This window comes from Acanthochromis polyacanthus, chromosome 12, assembly GCF_021347895.1.
Source record: "Acanthochromis polyacanthus isolate Apoly-LR-REF ecotype Palm Island chromosome 12, KAUST_Apoly_ChrSc, whole genome shotgun sequence".
NCBI lineage: Eukaryota > Metazoa > Chordata > Actinopteri > Pomacentridae > Acanthochromis > Acanthochromis polyacanthus.
Genome location: NC_067124.1, coordinates 39,873,872 through 39,897,033, shown reverse-complemented (window position 1 = coordinate 39,897,033; position 23,162 = coordinate 39,873,872). Strand labels below are relative to the sequence as shown.

The window sequence follows — 23,162 nt, the reverse complement described above, 5'->3', positions numbered from 1 at the left end:
TTGTCCAAGTTTGTCAGAGTTGTCTGAAAGGACTCAAAATTTGTCCAAAATTACTCCAAAAATGAACCAAAGCTTGTTCATTTTACTCAAAATGCATCGGGTTAAAATGTCAAAAATTAAACAAAGTTTGTCCAAAATAATTAAAAATGATCCAAAATGACCTGAACAGGAACAAGAAATGATGATTAATCTGCAGCAAAATCAGGAACTATTGAGCCGTTTGTGATGATAAAAGAATAAAAGTCACTCATCAACAACTGAAGGCATTTTAATGACAATAATCAGAGTTTCTATATTTCCACAATTCCAGTTTTTCCACAAAGAATCTGCTTTAACATAAATACTGCATCCGTCTCCCTTATCGCACAAAGAAATAAAACAATATCTGAGGAAGGTTTCTGCAATTTCACCACATGAGGAGGTTTGACTGAATATTGACGGCAGAAACTCCAAAAATACCCCAAAGAAGTTCCACCACTGTAAAATAAAACATAAAAACCTGATTCAGTTCACAGATTCAACCATCAAAACCTGTTCAGAAACTGGAATATTGCACCTCAGATCATCAGAGTCCTTCTGCTCCACCGTCTACGATCTGCTTTACAGGAAACCTGAATGCTTATTAAGATATTTGTGAAATTTCTGCTTCATTTGTCGGATATTTTCCAAGGTTTTTTCTCACATTAAATCTGTTTGAACCACAGAGCAGATCATAGACGTCGGAGCAGAAACAGAACGATTTGAGAACATTAAGAGTCTGTTAACTGGATGTAGCTGATCAGGAATCAATAATCTGATCAGTTCTGCATCACTGATAAATAATCTGATGAAGGCACATGACTCATGGGATCCAGTCAGAGGAGAGATGATGGAGATAAACGAGGTAAACCAGATGTTTCAGGTCCATTAAAGCACCTTTAAACGGGTCAGAGAGCCGGACTTGGCACCGAGAGGGACGGGCTCTGCCAGATGATCATGTGACTCCGCTCGGACCTCTGAGGGGTCGACTGAGACGCCTCGCAGGAATCATCGCTGGCGTCATCTCCTGGAACGGAAGAACCGGTTAGACATTTGATCTTAACTCACTGTGGTTCATTTTTCAGTCCAAATAATAATAATACTAATTAAAGCTGCAAGCAGCATTGATCGGGTCCTGTCATCCCAGCATGTCCACCAGGTGGCGCTGCGACTGAGGGTGTATTTCGGCCCAAGGATGTGATGAGGGTCAGACTCTGATCGCATATGTAAAGTCTGAGGCGGATTGGAGCATGTTCAGGCTAGATAGACAGCACTTCCTGTTTCGTACGTTTGTGTGGTAATCTGTCTGTCAGCAACATCACTCAAAAACAGACCAATGGATGTGGATGAAATTTTCAGGGAAGGTCAGAAATTACACAAGGACCACAAAAATGTATGGCACCACTGTAACCATGACAACAAGTGAACACTACGTTAGCTGCCTGCTGACGATCACATGATTGTGATCCTACTATAATTATTACTATTAATATCAGTTTATTTAAAAGGGGACATAAAGACTGAATAACAGAGGCCCCAACACAGAACCTTGGGGAACACCCATGGAGCACATAACATTGTCTGACAGAGAACTGTAAACTTTGACACACTGTAATCTGTCAGAAAGATATAAAGACATCCATTGTAGTGCTCCAGGAGAAAAATTTAATTTTGAGAGGTTTGATATAAGAAGTTTGTGATTAACTGTATCAAAGGCTTTTCTGAGATCCAAAAAAACAGCACCAACCACCCCTCCTTTATCCAATTGAGATCTTATCTGCTCTATTAGATAAAGCGTAGCTATTAGATAAAGCTATTGGACAAATTGTGACAAACTCTATGTCACAATTTGCAGTCACAGAATCAGATGGAATGAGTAGAGAAGAGTTTTTAGGTTTTTTTTTTCACACAATCTGTTTTGGGCTTTATGCTTTGTTTGTTGAGAGTTTTTGAAACAGACAAATAGCTTTTGTTAAATAGCAGAAATCAAAGCTTAGATCTGGTCACTTTTCACAACAAAAAAACGCTTGTCACACATGAAATCTTCAGAAACTGTCATTCTTTGTTCTCCAACAGTCCAGCTGTGATTTTTAACTCAAATGATCTCATATTAAAGTGTATTTTCCTTCATCTCACCGATTCTGAAGTTGATGTAACCTTCTCCTCCGCTGAGAATGAGTTGGGACGTGGAGATGTGGCTGCTGCCCGTCATCAAACAACCTGAGAGGAAAAGCAGACCTCATCAAACCGAGCAGAAGAAAAGCTTCATTAGCGTCCGGTAGATGATTACCTGGAGCAGCGATGATGAACCTGACGGCCTGCCGGTGTCCATGGTAACACAGCTGGGCCGAAGCAGTGGAGCAGTATGGGATGGAGACGTCCTCTGAAGCTGCACACAGTCATTAACAGAGTTCAAAAAGACGTTCCTGATGACGTTCTGGTGAGCTACAGAAACATAAAACACCTACTGATGGACAGGGGGATGGAGAACACGGCTCCTCCTGATGTTCCCACCCAGAGCCGACCTGAGATGACGGTCAGAGAGGAGATCTGGAGAGGAGACAGGTTCAGGAAGGGCTGGCCTGTAGAGACACAAAAACAAAACAAACAAAAAAAACACACAATAAGGAAGATTTAGTGATATGAAGAAGTGTTTTGTCGATTTTGCGTCTTATTTTAGTGTTTTGTGTCAATTTTTGCTCATTTTGTGTCTTATTTTAGTGTTTTGTGTCTGGTTTGGCTCATTTTGTGTCTTATGTCTAGTTTTGCTAATTTTGTGTTTTATTGAAGTGTTTTGTGTCTCATATTTCACTTTTTCTGTCTAGTTTCGCTCATTTTGTGTCTTATTTTAGCGTTTTGTGTCCCATTTATCATGTTTTCAAACCATCTTCCATCACGTTTATTCTCATTAAATCTGTTTGAACATCTGAAGAACTACTAAAGACAAAAACCTAAAATCTTCTCTCTTAATTCTCATCATGTCATTGATTCAGAACCTATAATATTGGACAGTAGATCAAATAGTCTCTGATTATGGCTGAGTTAAACAATGAAAAAACAGATTTCATGTAGTTTTAGACAACTCTGAGTCCTTGTGGACGAGTTCTGAGTGATTTACGGTCAATTTTGTGCCGTTTTATTCACTAATTTACTGTCATTTTGGACACTTTTCCAGTAATTTTAAACAATTTATACCTAATTTTAGATTGTTTGAGTAATTTTGGTCCATTTTTAAGTCAATTTGGATCACTTTTTGTCCAATTTTGGGCAATTCTTTAGTCACTGGAGACCATTTTAATCCAATTTTGGACTATTTTAACAGATTTTGGAGAAATTTTGACTAGTTTTGGAAAATTTGATCTGATTTTATTTGTTACATTTCCATCAGTGTGAACAATTCATGTTTAATTTTAGATAAATTGAGACATTTTGAATGATTTTAAAGTAAATGAAGTAAAAACAAAGAAGAAGTGAAATTTCTGATTATAGAGGAGTTGGAAGGCGAACAAAAAAGCTGAAGCCGTCATAAAAAGTTCCATCTTTGAGCTCATTAACTAAAAAATGATGATCAGCTGCAGGTCACAGTAATAAAACAGTTTGATCACCTAAAGTTTTAGTGACCAAAGCTGTAGAATCCACTTCCTGCAGCGGCCGTCCCGTGGACCAATCAAACAGCCTGAGGACCGGGTCGAGGCGACAGGAAGTCCAGACGCCACTTCCTGCCGCACACAGGAAGCGGACCTGCTGCTCGCTGCGCTCAGAGACGGAGAAGGTTTGCTGGAGGACAAAGAGCAAAGAATCAGAGACGGTTTTATTCTGAAAAACAGTAACGACGCGATCTCCTCACCTCCACCTTCCTGCCCTCCAGGTCGACCACCAGGACCCGGTTCCAGTACCCGACCCACAGACGGCCTCCTTTGGCCAGGCAGCAGCGGACCGGCTGCAGGGGGTTGGAGCCCAGAGGCATCACGGAGTGGGACTGAAGGTTCCAGCCACCTGGAGGTCACACAAGTCACTATTTACTGGAAGCGTCAGTGATGGAAGCCAAGAAACATGAAGGGATGAAGGAACTACAGTCACATCCAGACTGCAGGAGTCTGTTCTGGGTCCAGATGATCTCACAATAAAAACAACAACATGGCCGACGTTTCACAGTTAAAGTCCATTTCTGAGTCGAGCTACAGTTGTTTTATTCATCCAGTAGCTTTGGTTTTCCTCTAAAGTACATTTTTGGATCCGTTTCTGTGACTTTGAATGGGCGTAGGTCACTTTGGGTAACTTTTCAATCACTTTTGGGCATATTTATGTCATATTTTGGCCATTTTGGACACTTTATCTTCCATTTTCAACCAATTTTGTGCCATTTTGGGAAACTTGTCAGTCATTTTGAAATGGGTTATTTCCATTTTTGGTCATTGTTTGACATGTTTTCAGTAAGTGAGGGCAAGTTCATGTCATTTTTTTACAAATTGAGACACTTCGGATTAATTTTTCACTTGTTTTTGAATTTTTTTGTCATTTTAGTCAACATTTGAGTCATTCAATCGTGGACATTTCCTGGTTTCCAGCCTCTACAGACCCTCTCTCTACTCTGCTCATCATGGTCATTTCTGGGGATCTTTGTGTGATTTTTAAACATGTTTTGGACATTTGTGGTCATTTTTCAATAACCCTTGGACAAGTTTATCCCATTTATGAAAAAGCAGGCCATTTTAGACACTCCCCCCCCCAATCATTTTAGACAAGTTTGTGCCATTTTGGACAACTTGTTTTTGAACAGGAATATTTCCAGTTTTGTCATTTATGAGAATTTTTCCAATAAGTTTAGGCAAGTCCTTTTTCACAAATTCAGACATTTTGTATTAATTTTTCTATTGTCTTTGGCATGTTTTTGTTGTTCTAGACAATACTTGAGTCATTCAGACAGACACGAGGACTGCACAATGTTTTGCTTTTTACAGAACTTGCAAATGTTTTATTTTTGACATTTTTAAAAAAATAAAACACAGAAATATCACGATTTTAAGCTGACATTTGGTCATTTTTCCTGACTCTCCTGCACACGATCGATGAGTAGTTCAAGCTCGACCTTAAAGTGAAAAATCCGATGATTTTCTTCAGTGTTTTTTTGACACTTTCTGGCTCATGAATAGTGATTTTCTTTTTAAACCAACCAGCGAGTTTTAATGTTAAGAAGGTTAAAATAGTAAAAATCTTGACGTCATTTCCCAACCACTCTCTAATTCAGACTAATTTCTGCTTCTGTTTGAAACCAGTTTTACCTGAACCATGGGAGAAAAAAGCCAACGTCCCATCAGCTAAACCAGCGACGACCTGATTCTGGGAAAACCTGAGAGGAACAATCAACAGAAAGCAGAAAATAAAATTATTTCTTGCTAAAGACATGAAGGCGCATCAGACTGCAACTGTTTCAGCAAAAAGAAAAACGTCAGTTCTTGTTTTCAATGAAGTCTGTCAGATAGAAGCTCATCTTAGACCGATTACTTCTTTCCTAACAGAGCTACTCGAGTCATTTGAGGAAAATTTGAATATTTTTTCAACATAAATATTGCACAAAGGGAAGGGAACTCAAAGGATTGGGACTAAACAGCTGTAGCTCTAAGAAAACCACTGATCAGTGAGGATGATCAGAAAAAAATAAAGACTGGACTCTGGATCAATGGAAGAAGGTCATGAGGTCTGATGAGTCCAGATTGACCCTGTTCCAGACTGATGGGGGCAGTAGTTCAGGTCTGGTTTTCTGACTGGTTCTGAATGTTTTTGGACTGGTTTAGGTTTGATTTTGGTCCTGGTTTAAGCTTTGTGAGGACTGGTTTCAGACTGTCTTAGGCAGGTCTTGGACTTCTTTTTAACCACAAGAACACCAAACCTACCACCAAGCATGGAGGTGGCAGCATCATGCTCTGTGGAACTGGAGCTTTACACAAAGTAAATGGAATAATGAAGAAGGAGGATCACCTCCACATTCTTCAGGAGAACCTAAAATCATCATCAGAAGGTCGATCTTGGACACAGTTGGATGTTTCAACCAGACAATGAGTCCAAACACACATCAGACGTGGTAAAGAAATGGTTCCATCAGGGAAGAATGAAGATGACGATGCCAGGGTTCATGGGGTCACATTGAGAATGAATGGATCAGGAAGAAATCAATCATCAGACATCTCGTTTTGTGTCTCATTTTTGTCATTTGGTGTCACATTTTCAGTCTCATTTTTGTCGTTTTTCGGTCTTGGATTCGTTAATTTCTGTCTCTTTTTTGTCACTTTGCGTCTCGGTTTTGTCGTTTTGTGTCTCATTTTGTCGTTTTCTGTCTAGTTTTGGTCTTCTGTGTCTCATTTTTGTCATTTTGTGTCACATTTTCAGTCTAGTTTTTGTCGTTTTCGGTCTTGGTCTTGTTTTTTTCTGTCTCTTTTTTGTCGCTTTGCGTCTCGGTTTCATCATTTTCGCTCTTGTTTTCTATTTCGGTTTTGTTGTTTTGTGTCTCATTTTGTCGTTTTCTGTCTAGTTTTGGTCTTTTGTGTCTCATTTTTGTCATTTTGTGTCTCAGATTTGTTGTTTTCTGTCTCATTTTGTCGTTTTCAGTCTTGTTTTTGTCATTTTCTGTCTTTGTTCTCTCTTCATACCGACGGTTTAAATCAGCAGCAAACACTCAGTAACGTTCAATAACTAGAATCAGAACTGCATTACTATTTGTTGTCCTGTATGTTTTTATTTCTCAGTACAATGCACGTTTACATGTAACACCTAGTACAACTACTTTTGTTGATATTTTATTGGAAACACTTTCCCTCCAGGACCAACCAAATATCTCTGATTCTTTCTGTATATTTCTCGGTTTCTCCAGGACTCACGTGAGCGAATGAACTCCTTCCAGCAGCGATACCGACTGAAGGCAGCGTCTCCGAGGCGCCGAGGCCGAGTGGACCAGGATGCTGCGGGAAACAGAAGGAGAAGATAAACGGTGGGACACTGAAGCCTCACATGCTGCTGGTTCAGCTCCACTACCTTCCTTCCTGAGTCCCGATCCAGACCGTTCCTGCTGAGTCACCTGACGGCACAAGAAAAGATGAGTCAGCAGAAAAACTTCACAAATCGGGTTAGGTGGTATTTTTGGACAGTTTTTGGTTTATTGTGGTGAAGTCCCTTTGAATATGAAAGCTTCCGGTTTTCACCATGCTGAATGTATCTCCACCAACCTCTGTTCACTGTTTCTGAGCCGAGCAGCTTTTATTTATTCGTCCAGTAGCTTTGATTTTCCTCAGTCTGTCTTGTCGTCTTTATTTTGTGTGTTGTCTCATTTTTGTCATTTATTGTATTGTTTTTGCTGTTTTCAGTCTTGTTTTTTGTCTAGTTTTCATCATTTTATGTCTAATTTGTTATTTTGTGTCTCATTTCGTGTCAATTTTTGTCACTCTGTGTCTAATTTTTGTCCTTTTTTGTTATTTTGCGTCTCATTTTTGTCATTTCGCGTCTCGTTTTTGTCATTTCGCGTCTCGTTTTTGTCCTTTTTGTTATTTGGCATCTCGTTTTGTCATTTCGTGTCTCGTTTTTGTCATTGCGGGTCTCGTCTTGTCATTGCGGGTCTCGTCTTGTCATTGCGGGTCTCGTCTTGTCATTGCGGGTCTCGTCTTGTCATTGCGGGTCTCGTCTTGTCATTGCGGGTCTCGTCTTGTGATATCGGGTCTCGTCTTGTCATTTCGGGTCTCGTCTTGTCATTTCGGGTCTCGTCTTGTCATTGCGGGTCTCGTCTTGTCATTGCGGGTCTCGTCTTGTCATTGCGGGTCTCGTCTTGTCATTGCGGGTCTCGTCTTGTCATTGCGGGTCTCGTCTTGTCATTGCGGGTCTCGTCTTGTCATATTGCGGGTCTCGTTCTTGTCATTGCGGGTCTCGTTCTTGTCATTGCGGGTCTCGTTCTTGTCATTGCGGGTCTCGTTCTTGTCATTGCGGGTCTCGTTCTTGTCATTGCGGGTCTCGTTCTTGTCATTGCGGGTCTCGTTCTTGTCATTGCGGGTCTCGTCTTGTCATTGCGGGTCTCGTTCTTGTCATTGCGGGTCTCGTTCTTGTCATTGCGGGTCTCGTTCTTGTCATTGCGGGTCTCGTTCTTGTCATTGCGGGTCTCGTTCTTGTCATTGCGGGTCTCGTTCTTGTCATTGCGGGTCTCGTTCTTGTCATTGCGGGTCTCGTTCTTGTCATTGCGGGTCTCGTTCTTGTCATTGCGGGTCTCGTCTTGTCATTGCGGGTCTCGTCTTGTCATTGCGGGTCTCGTTCTTGTCATTGCGGGTCTCGTTCTTGTCATTGCGGGTCTCGTTCTTGTCATTGCGGGTCTCGTTCTTGTCATTGCGGGTCTCGTTCTTGTCATTGCGGGTCTCGTTCTTGTCATTGCGGGTCTCGTTCTTGTCATTGCGGGTCTCGTTCTTGTCATTGCGGGTCTCGTCTTGTCATTGCGGGTCTCGTTCTTGTCATTGCGGGTCTCGTTCTTGTCATTGCGGGTCTCGTTCTTGTCATTGCGGGTCTCGTCTTGTCATTGCGGGTCTCGTCTTGTCATTGCGGGTCTCGTTCTTGTCATTGCGGGTCTCGTTCTTGTCATTGCGGGTCTCGTTCTTGTCATTGCGGGTCTCGTTCTTGTCATTGCGGGTCTCGTTCTTGTCATTGCGGGTCTCGTTCTTGTCATTGCGGGTCTCGTCTTGTCATTTCGGGTCTCGTCTTGTCATTGCGGGTCTCGTTTTGTCATTTCGTGTCTCGTTTTGTCATATCGTGTCTCGTTTTGTCATATAGTGTCTCGTTTTTGTCATTTTGTATCTCGTTTTGTCATTTTTGAACAGTTTTTAGGTCGTTTGGGGTCATTTTTCAGGAACATTTGAACATATTTATGTAATTTTTGAAAAATTAGGCCATTTTGAACACTTCATTCTATCATTTTCAAACCAAGTTTGTTTCACTTTTGGCAACTTGTCTGATCGATTTAGAATTTCCAACGCAGCTTCCAGAACTCTGGAGAAAAGCTGCAGAGAAAACTTGAACAATTTGCAAAACCTACTAAAAAATGACCTCAAATCACTGAGATGCAGATTCCTACAGGACTAATATTATCTTGTGAGCTCTGTGTTCAGTGAAATGTGGTCACTAATTTGACTTTCTACTTTACATAATGCAGGTTTACAGGATTAAGGTCATTTATTCAGGTATTCTAAGTCAGTGGAGCTCCCAGGTCTCACTGGTCGTCTGGGAATCAGGAAAATAATGAGGATCTACTGACCGATGGGAGGGACGGCGCAGAGGCAGAGAGCCGGAGCCGTGGGGGGGAGGCTGAACTGGTCCAGGACCGTGTTGGACCGGGCCGGGTCGATGACGGTGATGTCACTGCAGGAGGCGGGGCCAGAAACCACCCAGACCGAACACTGTGGGACGAACAAAGAGCAGAAACATGAAGCCACCGGCGGCACAACGAGTCCCGTCGGCCGGCTGTAATCGGACGCTCTTACCGTGGCTTCACCTGAGATCTCAGGTGTGACGGCGACGGCACAGTTCAGCTGAGGACACAAGAAGAAGAAGGAAGAGACGCGTTAAACAGAACCACAGAGGAAATTCAGTTTCAGAACAAGATACTGCTTAAATGACACTTTATTATCATTTATATGTAATGATTATTTTATTAAAAACATCAGGGTCCTTCTCTGTGAAACTTCAGACAGATTTATCAAATATTTTCTGGGATTATTTTTCAAAAATTGCCCGTCGAGCCACAACCATTTCTGATTTGGCTGAAAAACGTATAGCATAAAATATGAAAATTTATAGAAATATTTGTCAAAACTTTAGCTTGAAATAATTGAAATACTTGCTGAGATTAAAAAAAGAAAATCAAAAAATTTAGAAAAATTAAAATATGTTTTATAAAAATAAAATTACCCATCAGTATATACAAAAAATTAAAAGATAAAATTCAATTGAAAAAAGATAATTAAAAAAAGTTGCAGCACAAAATCTAAAAAAATAATAAAAAAATATGAAAAATTAAAATTACCCCTCCATATATTAAAAAGTTAATTATCCATCAATATTTAAGAAATTCTAAATTATTCGTCAATATATTAAAAATAAAAATTACTATCTAAATAAAAAAAATTACCCATCAGTATTAAAACATGAGAAAATAACTTTAGTTTTTGACCAAATCAGACAGAAATGATGTTAATGATGATCAGATGTGGAATTATAGAGGAAAATTAGCATCTTTTGTTCTCTGGGATCTTTTTGGACTAAAATTGGGGCTGAAATGTGGAAAAAAAACTTCAACAAACTGATCAGAACAACTCGAAGTATACCTACACCCCCTGTCAAAAGTTTTAGGACAGGTTCTGATTTATTTGAATGACAAAGTGTCCTAAAACTTTTGACAGGGGGTGTATGTCTATTATTATGATTATTATTATGATGATTATAACTATATTGTTGTTTATTGTTGCTCTTACTGTATGCTGTAACATGGAAAATTTCCCCTGACATGGGGAGTAATAAAGGATTCTCTTCTGTCTAAGGTTCACCTTAGCAGTGGAGTCTCTCTGGTCCAACATTCTGAGCTGCATCAGAACAGGAACGTCTTTAGGTTCTGCAACTGGTTCCTGGCTCTCCTGCAGGTTTGATATTATTCTGTTATTTCATCGTCCTAACATCCATTTCTGAGTCTTCCTTTTACTCTCTCTTTCTGATTACTACCTGAGTGTTTGCCAGCGGCAGACTCCATCCATGAATCTGTCGTTTTCCCAGAGCTCCCCAAATCTGAGATCGGATTTCTCTGTAGAGTTCCCTCCGTCTGGCTCGAGGCGACGGAGAAGCCGGAGAAGAAGATCTGGAAGGAAACCATTCAGGTCCAAGTTAAACTCATATTTCATTTCTGAAGTAGAATAAAAACAGTGAGATGCTGCAAAGTGAAGCAAACAGCAGTAAACCAGCGATTAAAAATGATGTTAATGCTTGAAATATTTTCATTATCCGATTTAAAAATGACTGTTCTATTCATACAGAAGTCTGGGTTTTACTTGAATTTACTGACATTATTCTCAGATGTGATATTTTAGACTCAGACTTAGAGGACCAATTACAATCCCTGGAGGGAAATTAAGTAGTTCCAGCAGCGTGGATGTTCAGTAAAGGGGTAAGCAATGAGACAAAATAAATGAAATGAAAATAAATAAGTAAATAAATAAAAATAAATTCATTAAATTTAATGTACAATAAATACAATACATAAATAAAATAAAAGTAAATTAAATTAAATGAATACAAATAAATAAAGCTAAAATAAACAAAACCTAAATAAAAATTTTAATAAATAAACAAATAAAAAATGAACACAATTTTAATAAAAAATAAAATGAATACAATGAAAAATAAATAAATGCAAATAAATTTTTAAAACTGGTTTAAAATCTTCACACAGACTCAAAGAAAGTAATTATTTTTGTCTGTTTGCTGCTTTTGGTCATTTCAAAGTGGTAAACAAAAGAATAAAATAATTAAAATAAAAAAACAAAAGGCATAATAAAATAAAATTTAAAAAGAAAAAATTGAATAGAATAAATAAATTAAATAAATTAAAATAAATTAAATGGAAAACGAATAAATAATATAAAAATAAATAACTTAAACGAGATAAAAATAGGTTTGAAATCTTCTCGTGGATTCAAAAGAAAATCATCATTCTTCATGTCCGTTCACTGAAAAGATTTAAACAAAAGGGTATCTTTGTCATGAGAAACGGCAGTAAAACTCACTCGGTGTGAGTTCGATGGACGACAGGAATCGGTGGAGAACTGAGAGGAGAACGAATGGGCGACGGGGAAGCTGCTAAAAAGGAAACCGGCTGTGGAACTAAAGGTCCTCTGGTGAGGCCGAACAGCCGGTTGAATCTGTAACAGAAAAATGAATCTTTATTTCATACAAAATCACGATATTTCATCAATTATTCTACACGCCTCATTTAATATAAAAAACAAACAAACAAATAAATAGGTAGTAATAACCCCAGAAAGAAAATGAAAAAAAGACAATATTTTTTGGGTTATTTTTGTAAATAAAGAATGAAAGAAAAGTTTATTTTTTCCAGATTTTTGTCAGTTCTCTCTCCTTCTTCTTGTCATTCTGGTTCCACAGAGCTGCAGGACTTTAGATTAAAAATTAACCATTTATTGAAGCAACAGCTCCTCCTCTTCACCCGCTATCAGAACACCGATTCATTTCTATTGTAGTTTAAATGATATTTTATTTTCTACTAACCTTCTCCAAACACTCGACCTTTTCTCCTCTGAGAACCTCTCCTCCTTCGTCGCTCTAGAAAACAGTGAAAGCACCAAATGAACGTGTGGAACGCTGAAACCGGACTGTAGCCCAGGTGTGCTTTTACCTGAGGATCTGACTCTGACGAACCGCCTCCTGCAGCTCGATCAGACGCTGTTTGTACTGATTCTTCTCCATCACCACACGGGCCATTTCAGAGCGGGAGAAGTGACGCACGGAGGACGGCAGCGACGCCTAGACGCAGAAAAGACATCCTCATTTACACTGAGAAGTTAACGAGTTTAAACAACAAAGCTTCACTGCCTTCTTACATCAGGATCCTCGGACTGGTGGGCCTCCAGCTCTTTACGGAGTCTGAGAGAACAACGAAGCAAAAATAAGAATAAACGGAAGTTAAACATCCAAAATACAACCGAAATGACCAAAATGAGACTCAAAATGACAAAAACAAGGCCAGAAAAAACAACACAAAATGGCAAAAAACGAGAGAAAGCGCCATTAAACAAGACAAAATTAGAGAAATGGGACACAAAATGACAGAAAAATTGACACAAAACAACCAAAACGAGACCAAAAATGACAAAAATGAGACACAAAACGACAAAAATGAGACAAAGATAATTAAAAAAAGAGAGAAAACGACAGAAATGAGACACAAAATGCCAGAAATGACACAAAAACAAGACAAAAATGACTAAAACAAGACCAGAAACGACAAACATGAGAAACAAGATGACAAAAATGAGACACAAAACAACAAAAATGAGACAAAAATTAGACAAAAATGATAAAAAAAGACCGAAAACGACAGAAATGAGACACAACAGGACAAAAAAGAGACACAAAACAACAAAACGACACAAAACGACAAAAATGAGACAAAGATGATAAAAAAAGACTGAAAACGACAGAAATGAGACACAACAGGACAAAAAAGAGACACAAAACAACAAAACGACAAAAATGAGACAAAGATGATAAAAAAAGACAGAAAACGACAGAAATGAGACACAACAGGACAAAAATGAGACACAAAATGCCAGAAATGAGACAAAAACAAGACAAAAATGACTAAAACAAGACCAGAAACGACAAAAATGAGAAACAAAATGACAAAAACTGGACAAAACGACAAGCAAGCAAAAAATGTTGAATGAGCAGCAGTGAAACATCCAGAATGAATCTCCTCCACCTCTTGGTTTCCTCCTCCTTCTCCTTCATCCTCCCCTCCAGTCGGGACACCGTCTCCTGAAGAGAAGCCACCTCCAGCTTCAGAGCCGATCGGTCGTCCGTCAGTTCCACCACCCGAGAAATCAGAGCTTTACGGGCGGCTTCGATCAACTCGCTGAGCAACGGGAACACAGGAAAGTCAGAATTATTCAGAATATCACAGCAGGAGAGCGTGCAGCATTAAAGCAACAAACGAAGCAGGAAATAAAATAAAGTGTGTGAACCAGTGAATGCATGGTCCTGACAGTGAAGAGTGTGATGATATGGAGCTGCAAGAGGTCAGAAGGTGTTGGTGACATTTATAGACGCAGCATGAGTGTCTGAGGATAAACCAACAGCACAAAACAACTACAAAATGAACACAAAAAGATGCAAAACAACCACATAAAGACATAAAACGAACAGAAAAAGATGCAAAACAACCACATAGACACAAAATTAGCACAAAAAGATGCAAAACAATCACAAAGAGAAGCAAAATTAGCACAAAAAGATGCAAAACAATCACAAAGAGAAGCAAAATTAGCACAAAAAGATGCAAAACAATCACAAAGAGAAGCAAAATTAGCACAAAAAGATGCAGAAACGACAAAATGAACAGAAAAAGATGCAAAACAACCACAAAGAGAAGCAAAATTAGCACAAAAACATTCAGAAACGACCAAAAATGACCACAGACGACACAAAACAACCACATAAAGACACAAAATTAGGACAAAAAGATACAAAAGGACAAAATGACTACAAAAGAACTACAAAAGACACAAAGGAACCACACAGACACAAATTTCACAGAAAAAGATGCAAAATGACCACAAAAGACATAAAAAGATGCTAAACAGTAGGGTTTGTGTGAACCTGAGCAGGACGACCACAGTGAACGCATCGTCCTGACAGTGAAGTATTCTAGGAGTACAAATTCAGATATTCTACAGACTTGTCTAGATGTGGAAAATACTGCATGCTGAAAAACAATATTATTCACAGATTTTTCCAGCAGTTAAAACTAAATTTCAGATTGTAATTTCTATTTTTTTTTCTGGCATTTATTTGTTTGTCCTGCAGCTACAAACCCTCTGTGTGGAAAATCCCCGTACACTCATGGAATCACACCAGACGAGCCACAACAAGGTCAGAGGAGTTTAATTTTGGACTCACTGGGTGACTTTCAGTTCCTCAAACTGAGAAAGAATCTCCTCGAACTGGTCTGTGCTGCCTGAACAGAAAAACAGATAGAAATCACACTGAATGCATTCACAAGTGTTTAGTCTGCAGAGAAACAACCACAGAGCACGGTAAAAAAGGAAGTAGAGCTGAATGAAACCTGCAGCAGGAGAATTCACTGATGGACTCACACTTCGTGTTAGCGGGGTAGAAATAGTCCCAGCATGGACGGATTAACTCCTGGTCACAGACTAGCTCCTGGTCACAGACTAGCTCCTGGACACAGACTACCTCCTGGTCACAGACTAGCTCCTGGTCACAGACTAGCTCCTGGTCACAGACTAGCTCCTGGACACAGACCAGCGCCTGGTCACAGACTACCTCCTGGACACAGACTAGCTCCTGGTCACAGACTAGCTCCTGGTCACAGACTAGCTCCTGGTCACAGACTAGCTCCTGGTCACAGACCAGCGCCTGGTCACAGACTACCTCCTGGACACAGACTACCTCCTGGTCACAGACTACCTCCTGGTCACAGACTACCTCCTGGTCACAGACTACCTCCTGGACACAGACTAGCTCCTGGTCACAGACTAGCTCCTGGTCACAGACTAGCTCCTGGACACAGACCAGCGCCTGGTCACAGACTACCTCCTGGACACAGACTACCTCCTGGTCACAGACTACCTCCTGGTCACAGACTACCTCCTGGACACAGACCAGCGCCTGGTCACAGACTACCTCCTGGACACAGACTACCTCCTGGTCACAGACTACCTCCTGGTCACAGACTACCTCCTGGACACAGACTACCTCCTGGACACAGACCAGCGCCTGGTCACAGACTACCTCCTGGTCACAGACTACCTCCTGGTCACAGACTACCTCCTGGTCACAGACTACCTCCTGGACACAGACTACCTCCTGGACACAGACTACCTCCTGGACACAGACCAGCGCCTGGTCACAGACTACCTCCTGAACACAGACCGACTCCTGGTCACAGACCGACTCCTGGTCACAGACTAGCTGCTGTGACTCCTGGACAGACTAACTCCTGGTTTGTTTCGTACCTCTAACGCTGGCTCCTCGGTCGACACTCTCCACGTAATCCCGACTCAGCTCAGACAGTTCAGAGAAAACAGAGTCGGTGTTTCGGAGTTCAAACTCCAAACTGTCCTCCTCATACTTGTCGTCCTCTTCCTCCTCCTCCTTGTCTTTATGCTCCTCCCCCTCCAGGCTCGTCTCTGACTTGTCGTTTGGAGACTCTTCGGTTTCAGATCTGACAGGAGTACTGACAGATGACAATAAATGAAGAAACGATAAATACATGAGGCCAGATTAGTAAGTTAAGGTGAACTCTGCAGCTGTTTCTGGTCTCAGACTATCACCTGGCTTTTATGCGTCCGTGAAACTGTCTGAGTTCAGGCGTGGAGCTGATGATGTCGCTGACGAACGGATCCACGGAGGGTTTTATGTCACTTTTGTTCATCATTTGTTCTTCTTTGGCTACTAGATCTTCCAAACATGGAGGACCAGAGAGTGAATGTGGTCTCTGAATCATCTGCAGAAGTAAAATAAAACAAAAAGTTTAAGAAAAATCAGGAATCAACAGCTGCTGCAGTCATGTGACTAAAAGGTAAAATGTGTTTACCTTTTCAGGACCGCTGGATTCTGATGAGCTGTGGTTGGACGGAAAGTCGAAGTTTCGAGGACGAACGTGATTTCTAAATATAAGACGTAGAGTTAAAGCGTAAAGAAAAGTCCAGGAAAACAAATATCAGCACCACGTGTTTATTTCCAACTTTTTCCACCATGTTCCTGCAGCACCTTCACTAAACTAAGGTCTAACTTGTTTTGATGCCGACCAGCTTCTACATCTACTATCTATATTTTCAAAAGAGAACAAAGTTCAAATATGAATGGTCCAACTAACTCCTGGTCAAACTAAGTCACTCGAAAAACAGATTTTCTGAGTTATATTTGGAAAATCACATTTAAACTCCTAAAAGTATGTGAAACTGAAATTTCACAGATATCTTTGAAAACCTCCAGAGTTTATGATAAAAGAGTTTCAAGTAAATCAGAGATGATTTGACACAGAAACCTGTAAAAAAAAAAAAGTGTAGAAAAGCACCTTAAAGGAGAATCCCTCTCAGAGTCCCTCCTCTTTTCCAAAAGTTCCCGATATGTGTGACCCAGCTGAAGGAGAAAACAGCCGTGAGATAAAAACACTGAGTTTAATCAGCATCTGTGAGGTGATAACGGAGTACATGAAGTATCTGACCTTGGTGTGAGTTAGTCTCAGTGAACTCAGCTCTCTGCTCAGATTCACCTTCTGCTCCTCCAAGGCCACCACTGGCAGAAGACGAGACGTTACAATCAGTATCTGTGGAAACTTTATCAGCTCATGAGATGAAACAGGAAATAAGTTCACAGGAGGCAGAAATGAATAACGAAATACAAAAACTATAGAAAGTATTCACCCCCCACGGATGCTTTTATACATGAAATCGTGGTCAATATAATTTGATAATCTGGACACTGAAATTCATCATGATGCTGCCACCACCGTGCTTCACGTCATAATGCTGCCTCCACCGTGCTTCACGTCATGATGCTGCCACCACCGTGCTTCACGTCATGATGCTGCCTCCACCGTGCTTCACGTCATGATGCTGCCTCCACCGTGCTTCACGTCATGATGCTGCCTCCACCGTGCTTCACGTCATGATGCTGCCTCCACCGTGCTTCACGTCATGATGCTGCCACCACCGTGCTTCACGTCATGATGCTGCCTCCACCGTGCTTCACGTCATGATGCTGCCTCCACCGTGCTTCACGTCATGATGCTGCCTCCACCGTGCTTCACGTCATGATGCTGCCACCACCGTGCTTCACGTCATGATGCTGCCACCACCGTGCTTCACGTCATGATGCTGCCTCCACCGTGCTTCACGTCATGATGCTGCCTCCACCGTGCTTCACGTCATGATGCTGCCTCCACCATGCTTCACGTCATGATGCTGCCACCACCGTGCTTCACGTCATGATGCTGCCACCACCGTGCTTCACGTCATGATGCTGCCACCACCGTGCTTCACGTCATGATGCTGCCTCCACCGTGCTTCACGTCATGATGCTGCCACCACCGTGCTTCACGTCATGATGCTGCCACCACCGTGCTTCACATCATGATGCTGCCACCACCGTGCTTCACGTCATGATGCTGCCTCCACCGTGCTTCACGTCATGATGCTGCCACCACCGTGCTTCACGTCATGATGCTGCCACCACCGTGCTTCACGTCATGATGCTGCCACCACCGTGCTTCACGTCATGATGCTGCCTCCACCGTGCTTCACGTCATGATGCTGCCTCCACCGTGCTTCACAGGGGGACGGTGTGTTTGTTGTGATTTTCAGTGTTTGGTTTTCATCAGTCGTAGCATCCAGTCTGATGAGACAAAAAGCTCAATTTTTGTCTCATCAGATCAAAGAACCTTCTTTCAATTGACCTTGGAGTCTCTCACATGCCTCTGAGAGAACTCTAAGCAAACTCCTTCAGAGGAGTCATAGAGTCTTGGTGGCCTCCCTCTCTAGTCTCTCAGGTCTTGAAGACGTCCTGCTCTAGTCACATTTATTCATGTTCTATCTTCTTCCATTTCTTAATGATGGATTTAACTGGACTCCAGGAGATCTTCAGGAACTTTAAATGTTCTTGTATCGTCCTGACTGATGCTTTTCAACAATCTTTTCTCAGAGTTTCTTGGAGTTCTTTAGTCTTCATGGTGTAGTTCTATCCAGGAGGACTGATCCACCAGAGACTGGACCAAAAAGCCAAATTATATTGACCATGAAGTCAACAAAAGGGTGAAACATCCAAGAGTGGGTGAATACTTTTATCTGTACTGTATGAGGTCTGGAGGTCATTTCCAGAGTTAACACTGAGATCCTCACACTGATCGGCTTGTTCTCTGGCTTTCTTCTCCAGATCTCTCTCCCGACGTTCCCTCTCCTTGTCCCTCATCCTCATGGCTCTCCTCTCCTGTTCGATCTGGTCGTCCAGCTCCAGGTATCTCTGCAGAAACATCAGGATTAAACCACAGAGCTCCCCCTTTAGCAGCGTTGAAACCCAGAACATTCCTCCTCACCTCCTGACTCTCCTTCCTCAGAGCTCTCTCAGCCTGGTATCTCTCCAGAAGCTCCTCCCGCTCAGACTTCTCCTTCTCGGCTTCCTCCTCTCGATCCCTCAGCTGGGATTTACAGCTGGCCAAACTCTCCAGGACCCAGACGAAGATGGGAACCAGAGACTCCACCACTCCTTCACCGTGGGTGTCGATGACGGTCTGGGAGCAGCAGAGCGACAACCAAAGATTACATACAGTATATTATTATTATTCAGATTTATAGTGAGTTTTCTTCCACAACCAGGGTTCTTCTGGCTTGAAACTACACAAACAAGAGAAAAAACACAGTAAGACAAAGTGCTGGAGATGTTAATGCAGAATTTTAAGGACACCTTTGTTTGTTTTTTTTGCATTTTTACGAAAAATATCACGTTCAAAGTTATTCCCACATCTTCAAATTGGTGCAGATTATTGATAAAAAGCAGCTTCTATCTCATCCCAGATGTTCCTGTTGGTTACCTCCATGCTCCATCTGGTTCTCGTCCTCTATAATGGTAGAACAGCTGATGCAGTGGTTCTATAGTCAGTTATAGTATCAAAGCAGGGACATAAATAAAGTTAAATTCTTCTTACCTGTAGCTCTGAATACAGTTTTCCAGCCTCTTCGCTCACGATGTTCGGGTCCAACTCCACCTCTCCGGTCGCACACAGCACTCTCTCACTGTATTCCATAATTACTGCTATCTGTTTTAAAGGACAAAAACTAAACTGTTTCTCTAATGTGTGATTTATCCGGCAGCAGCTCCACCCATTATCTGCTGCATCTTCTAAAGGTCTCCTGGAGGTGTTTCAGAGTCCATCCTGGAACAGAAAACATGGAAATATTCACAATCTCTTCCTCGAAACTCCATTTTTTTAATTTTCCAACTTATTTCTATGATCTGATACAGTGCCTTAGACTTAGACTTAAAAGTCTACTACTAAAAAAAGTATTCACCCCTCTTAAATGTTACACCCTTCTGTTGCTTTTATACTTTTTGATCAACATAATTTGGCTTTTTGGTCCAGTCTCTGGTGGATCAGTCCCTCCTGGATAGAACTACACCATGAAGACTAAAGAACTCCAAGAAACTCTGAGAAAAGGTTGTTGAAAAGCATCAGTCAGGACGATACAAGAACATTTAAAGTTCCTGAAGATCTCCTGGAGTCCAGTTAAATCCATCATTAAGAAATGGAAGAAGATAGAACATGAATAAATGTGACTAGAGCAGGACGTCCTCAAGACCTGAGAGACTAGAGAGGGAGGCCACCAAGACTCTATGACTCCTCTGAAGGAGTTCCATCTTCAGCAGCTGAGATGTTAGAGACTGTTCATCCAACAACTGTTGTCTGTTCTTCACCACTCAAAGTTTTAAGGAGATGAAAGGAGAACAGAGAAGACTCTGTTGGAAAAAAAAACTCAAATTAAATCTTGCTAGAGGTATGTGAGAGACTCCAAGGTCAATGGAAGAAGGTTCTTTGGTCTGATGGATAAAAATTGAGCTTTTTGTCCATCAGACTAGATGATATGTTTGGTAAACACTAGGGCTGGCCCAAATAGCGGGGGCGGGGCTTGTGGCGGAGACGGTCCGAATATTCGGATCCGTTCGTCTGGTCTCCCGGGTCCAAATTTTGCCTTCGTTTTGTCTTCAGTTAAACTGAAGAATTCCCACACAGTGGAGGTCTTCAGCATCTTGTCTTGTGTTTATGCAACGAAGTGAAGCGTGACATCAGAGTCAGCAGCCACCCGGCCATTCGGGTGGTGGTAAGAAACAGGAATGGAGGAGCCGAGATGAGCCGAACAGGACGGGATGAGCCGAAGTGGGCCGGTATCCGGATACCGCCGTAGCGAACGAATATTCGGATATTCGGGTCCAGCCTTAGTAAACACCAAACACTGCACATTACCCACAAACACACCATCTCCACTGTGAAGCACGGTGGTGGCAGCATCATGAAGAATGTCAGTGTTCGAGATGTTCAAATGACATTGACCATGACTTCATGCATAAAAACATCCAAAGGGGGTGAATACTTTTAGTGTACATAACTAAACACATCTGGAGGTGTTTCTGAGTTCATCCTGGAGCAGAAAACATTCATAAATGCTTCTTAAAATTCAGCTTTTTTGATTTTCAAACTAATTTCTAGGATCTGATCTGTGGTTAAACCCATCTAGAGTTTTTCTGCCGTTATAATCTGTGACTGGAAACCAAACTGAGGATGAAATTTTAATTTAAACAGCTGCTTCCTCGGTTAAACTGCAGGTTTTCACACACTTCAGATTACATTCAGTCACACATTCCTCAGCGGATGGATTTTCTGTTTAAAGCCACATTCTTCAGTCAGAAACAACTTTGCTCTTATTTCAGGGAAACCTAACGCTTGATTGGTTCATTTAATCAATTATTCGTTAAGCAGGAAGTTTTCCTGAAACCATCCTGATAATTCACCGTTAAGACTTGATTAAAGGAAAAATGCCAAACATTCACCAGGTTTACTTCTGGGACAGAAAACTGGATCAGAGTTTCCTCAAATGTCTTGTTTAGTTCAAAGATCTTCAGTTTACTGTCGTAGAGGAAAGAAACCAGAAAATATTCACATTTAAGAAGTTTAAACCCCTAATCTAAACCATTTTATTTTTAAAAAATGACATATTGATGAACTGCTTATCAAAATAGTTGGCAGTTACAACAATTACTTTCATTTCTGATCATTTTCTGTATGAATCGATCAGCTGTTTGGTTCTAAAATGTCTTTAAATGGTGAAAAATGTGGATCAGAGCTTCCTCAAATGTCTTGTTTAGTCCACAAATATTCAGTTTTCAGTCATAGAAGAGGAAAGAAATGAGAAAATATTCACATTTAAGAAGATGGAAACCGATTTTAGACCGTTTTTATCTACAGATTAACAGATTATTCTAAAATCTGCTGGAGGTGACCAAACTGGAGGTAAAAATCTGGATAATGGAGCTGAAATCACACAATTTCTGTCAATATTTAAATAATCAATTAATCGTTGCAGCCTTAGATGTTTAACTAGGTTTTTTTTAAAGATGTCATCTTTAGTTTTAAGACATTTTCAGCATCCTGAGACATTTTAGAGCAAAAATAATGAAAATAATCAAAAATAAACCATCAGATTAATCATGACATGACAATAACTTTTAGTTTCTGAGATAAAGAGTTTAAAAAATATAGACTGAAGAGAAGTTTCTCGTAGATTCACACTAAAATCATGTCACACCATAAATTAAATGCACTGAGCTAATGATTGTTTTCATTAACAGTTCATTTATAGATTATTTCTGGATGAATCAATCAGCGGTTTGGGTAAAAATGTCTTTAAATGGTAAAAAATGTGGATCAGAGTTTCTTCAAATCTCTGGTTTAGTCCAAAGATCTTCAGTTACTGTCACAGAGGAAAGAAACCAGAAAATATTCACATTTAAGAAGCTGCAAACATAGAATTTAGACTGTTTTTACCTAGAAAATACCTCAAACCAACTAAATTATTACTTATTTTGTCTGTAAAAAGTCAGAAAGTGGTGAAAATATCAATTAGTGGTAAAGATCTTCAGTTTAATGTCCTAGAGAAGGAAATAAAACTGAAAGTATTCACATTTTCGGAGCTGGAATCACAGAATTTAGGGTGATTTTACTTTTAAAAAATGACTCAAATTGATCGTTGGAATTGTTGTTGATCAGATTAAGAATTGGTAAATGATTGATTAATGTGTGCAGATGAAGCAGCAGGTTAAACTGAGCCTTAGTTGCAGCTTTAATGATCTAACAACTCATTTTATGGCTCCAATAATTCTACTATAAAGAGCCGCTGACAGTGGATGTTTTTATTAAATATTTACGTCTTTAATGAGGATTTTGAGGCTGTTTGTGTTAAACAACAGAACTAAAGTCGCTGAGAAGCTCCTGGAGTGAACCAGTGACGACCCACTGAGGGTTCTTCTGCTCTGTAATCAGTTTAATTTGAACCTTTAGGAGACAACTCTCAGCTGAACGGACTGACAGCATAAATAAGTTAGAGACTGACAGCGGACACCTTAACAGTCCTACAGCGCCTCAGAACTTCATTTCTACCTTAAAAACGAGCCACACAGTTCGGCTGCTCCTTCTCAAACTCACCTGGACCCAGAACTCCTCCGGAACTTCCATTTTACCTCCAGAAACCCAGAGACTCCGCCGAGTTTTCTTCAGGTTCGGATCGGATCAATTACACAGACAGCAGTTTAGAGCGGGGGAG

The 23,162-nt window shown here is 40.8% G+C and overlaps 1 protein-coding gene across 2 annotated transcripts; it reads right to left on the bottom strand.

The window, feature by feature from the left end:
* Positions 1-252: 252 nt before the first annotated feature.
* si:dkey-17m8.1 (C-Jun-amino-terminal kinase-interacting protein 3) lies at positions 253-23,162 on the bottom strand. 2 transcript variants are annotated; one of them, XM_022191686.2, is made up of 29 exons: positions 23,045-23,162; positions 19,496-19,723; positions 18,887-19,081; positions 18,693-18,813; positions 17,021-17,091; positions 16,871-16,935; positions 16,388-16,460; positions 16,125-16,297; positions 15,807-16,027; positions 14,728-14,785; positions 13,532-13,684; positions 12,651-12,693; positions 12,446-12,573; positions 12,319-12,372; positions 11,817-11,951; positions 10,759-10,891; positions 10,587-10,673; positions 9,525-9,572; positions 9,299-9,440; positions 7,048-7,090; positions 6,894-6,974; positions 5,301-5,368; positions 3,866-4,014; positions 3,624-3,795; positions 2,487-2,600; positions 2,309-2,407; positions 2,155-2,238; positions 916-1,045; positions 253-477 (listed from the first exon to the last, which is right to left on the bottom strand). In XM_022191686.2, the coding sequence occupies exons 2-28, from the start codon at positions 19,592-19,594 to the stop codon at positions 927-929; spliced, it is 2,928 nt and encodes a 975-aa protein (XP_022047378.2). In that variant the 5' UTR covers positions 19,595-19,723; positions 23,045-23,162; the 3' UTR covers positions 253-477; positions 916-926. The 2 variants fall into 2 exon arrangements, with proteins under 2 accessions (XP_022047378.2, XP_051813251.1); XM_051957291.1 differs by having other exon boundaries at positions 253-1,045.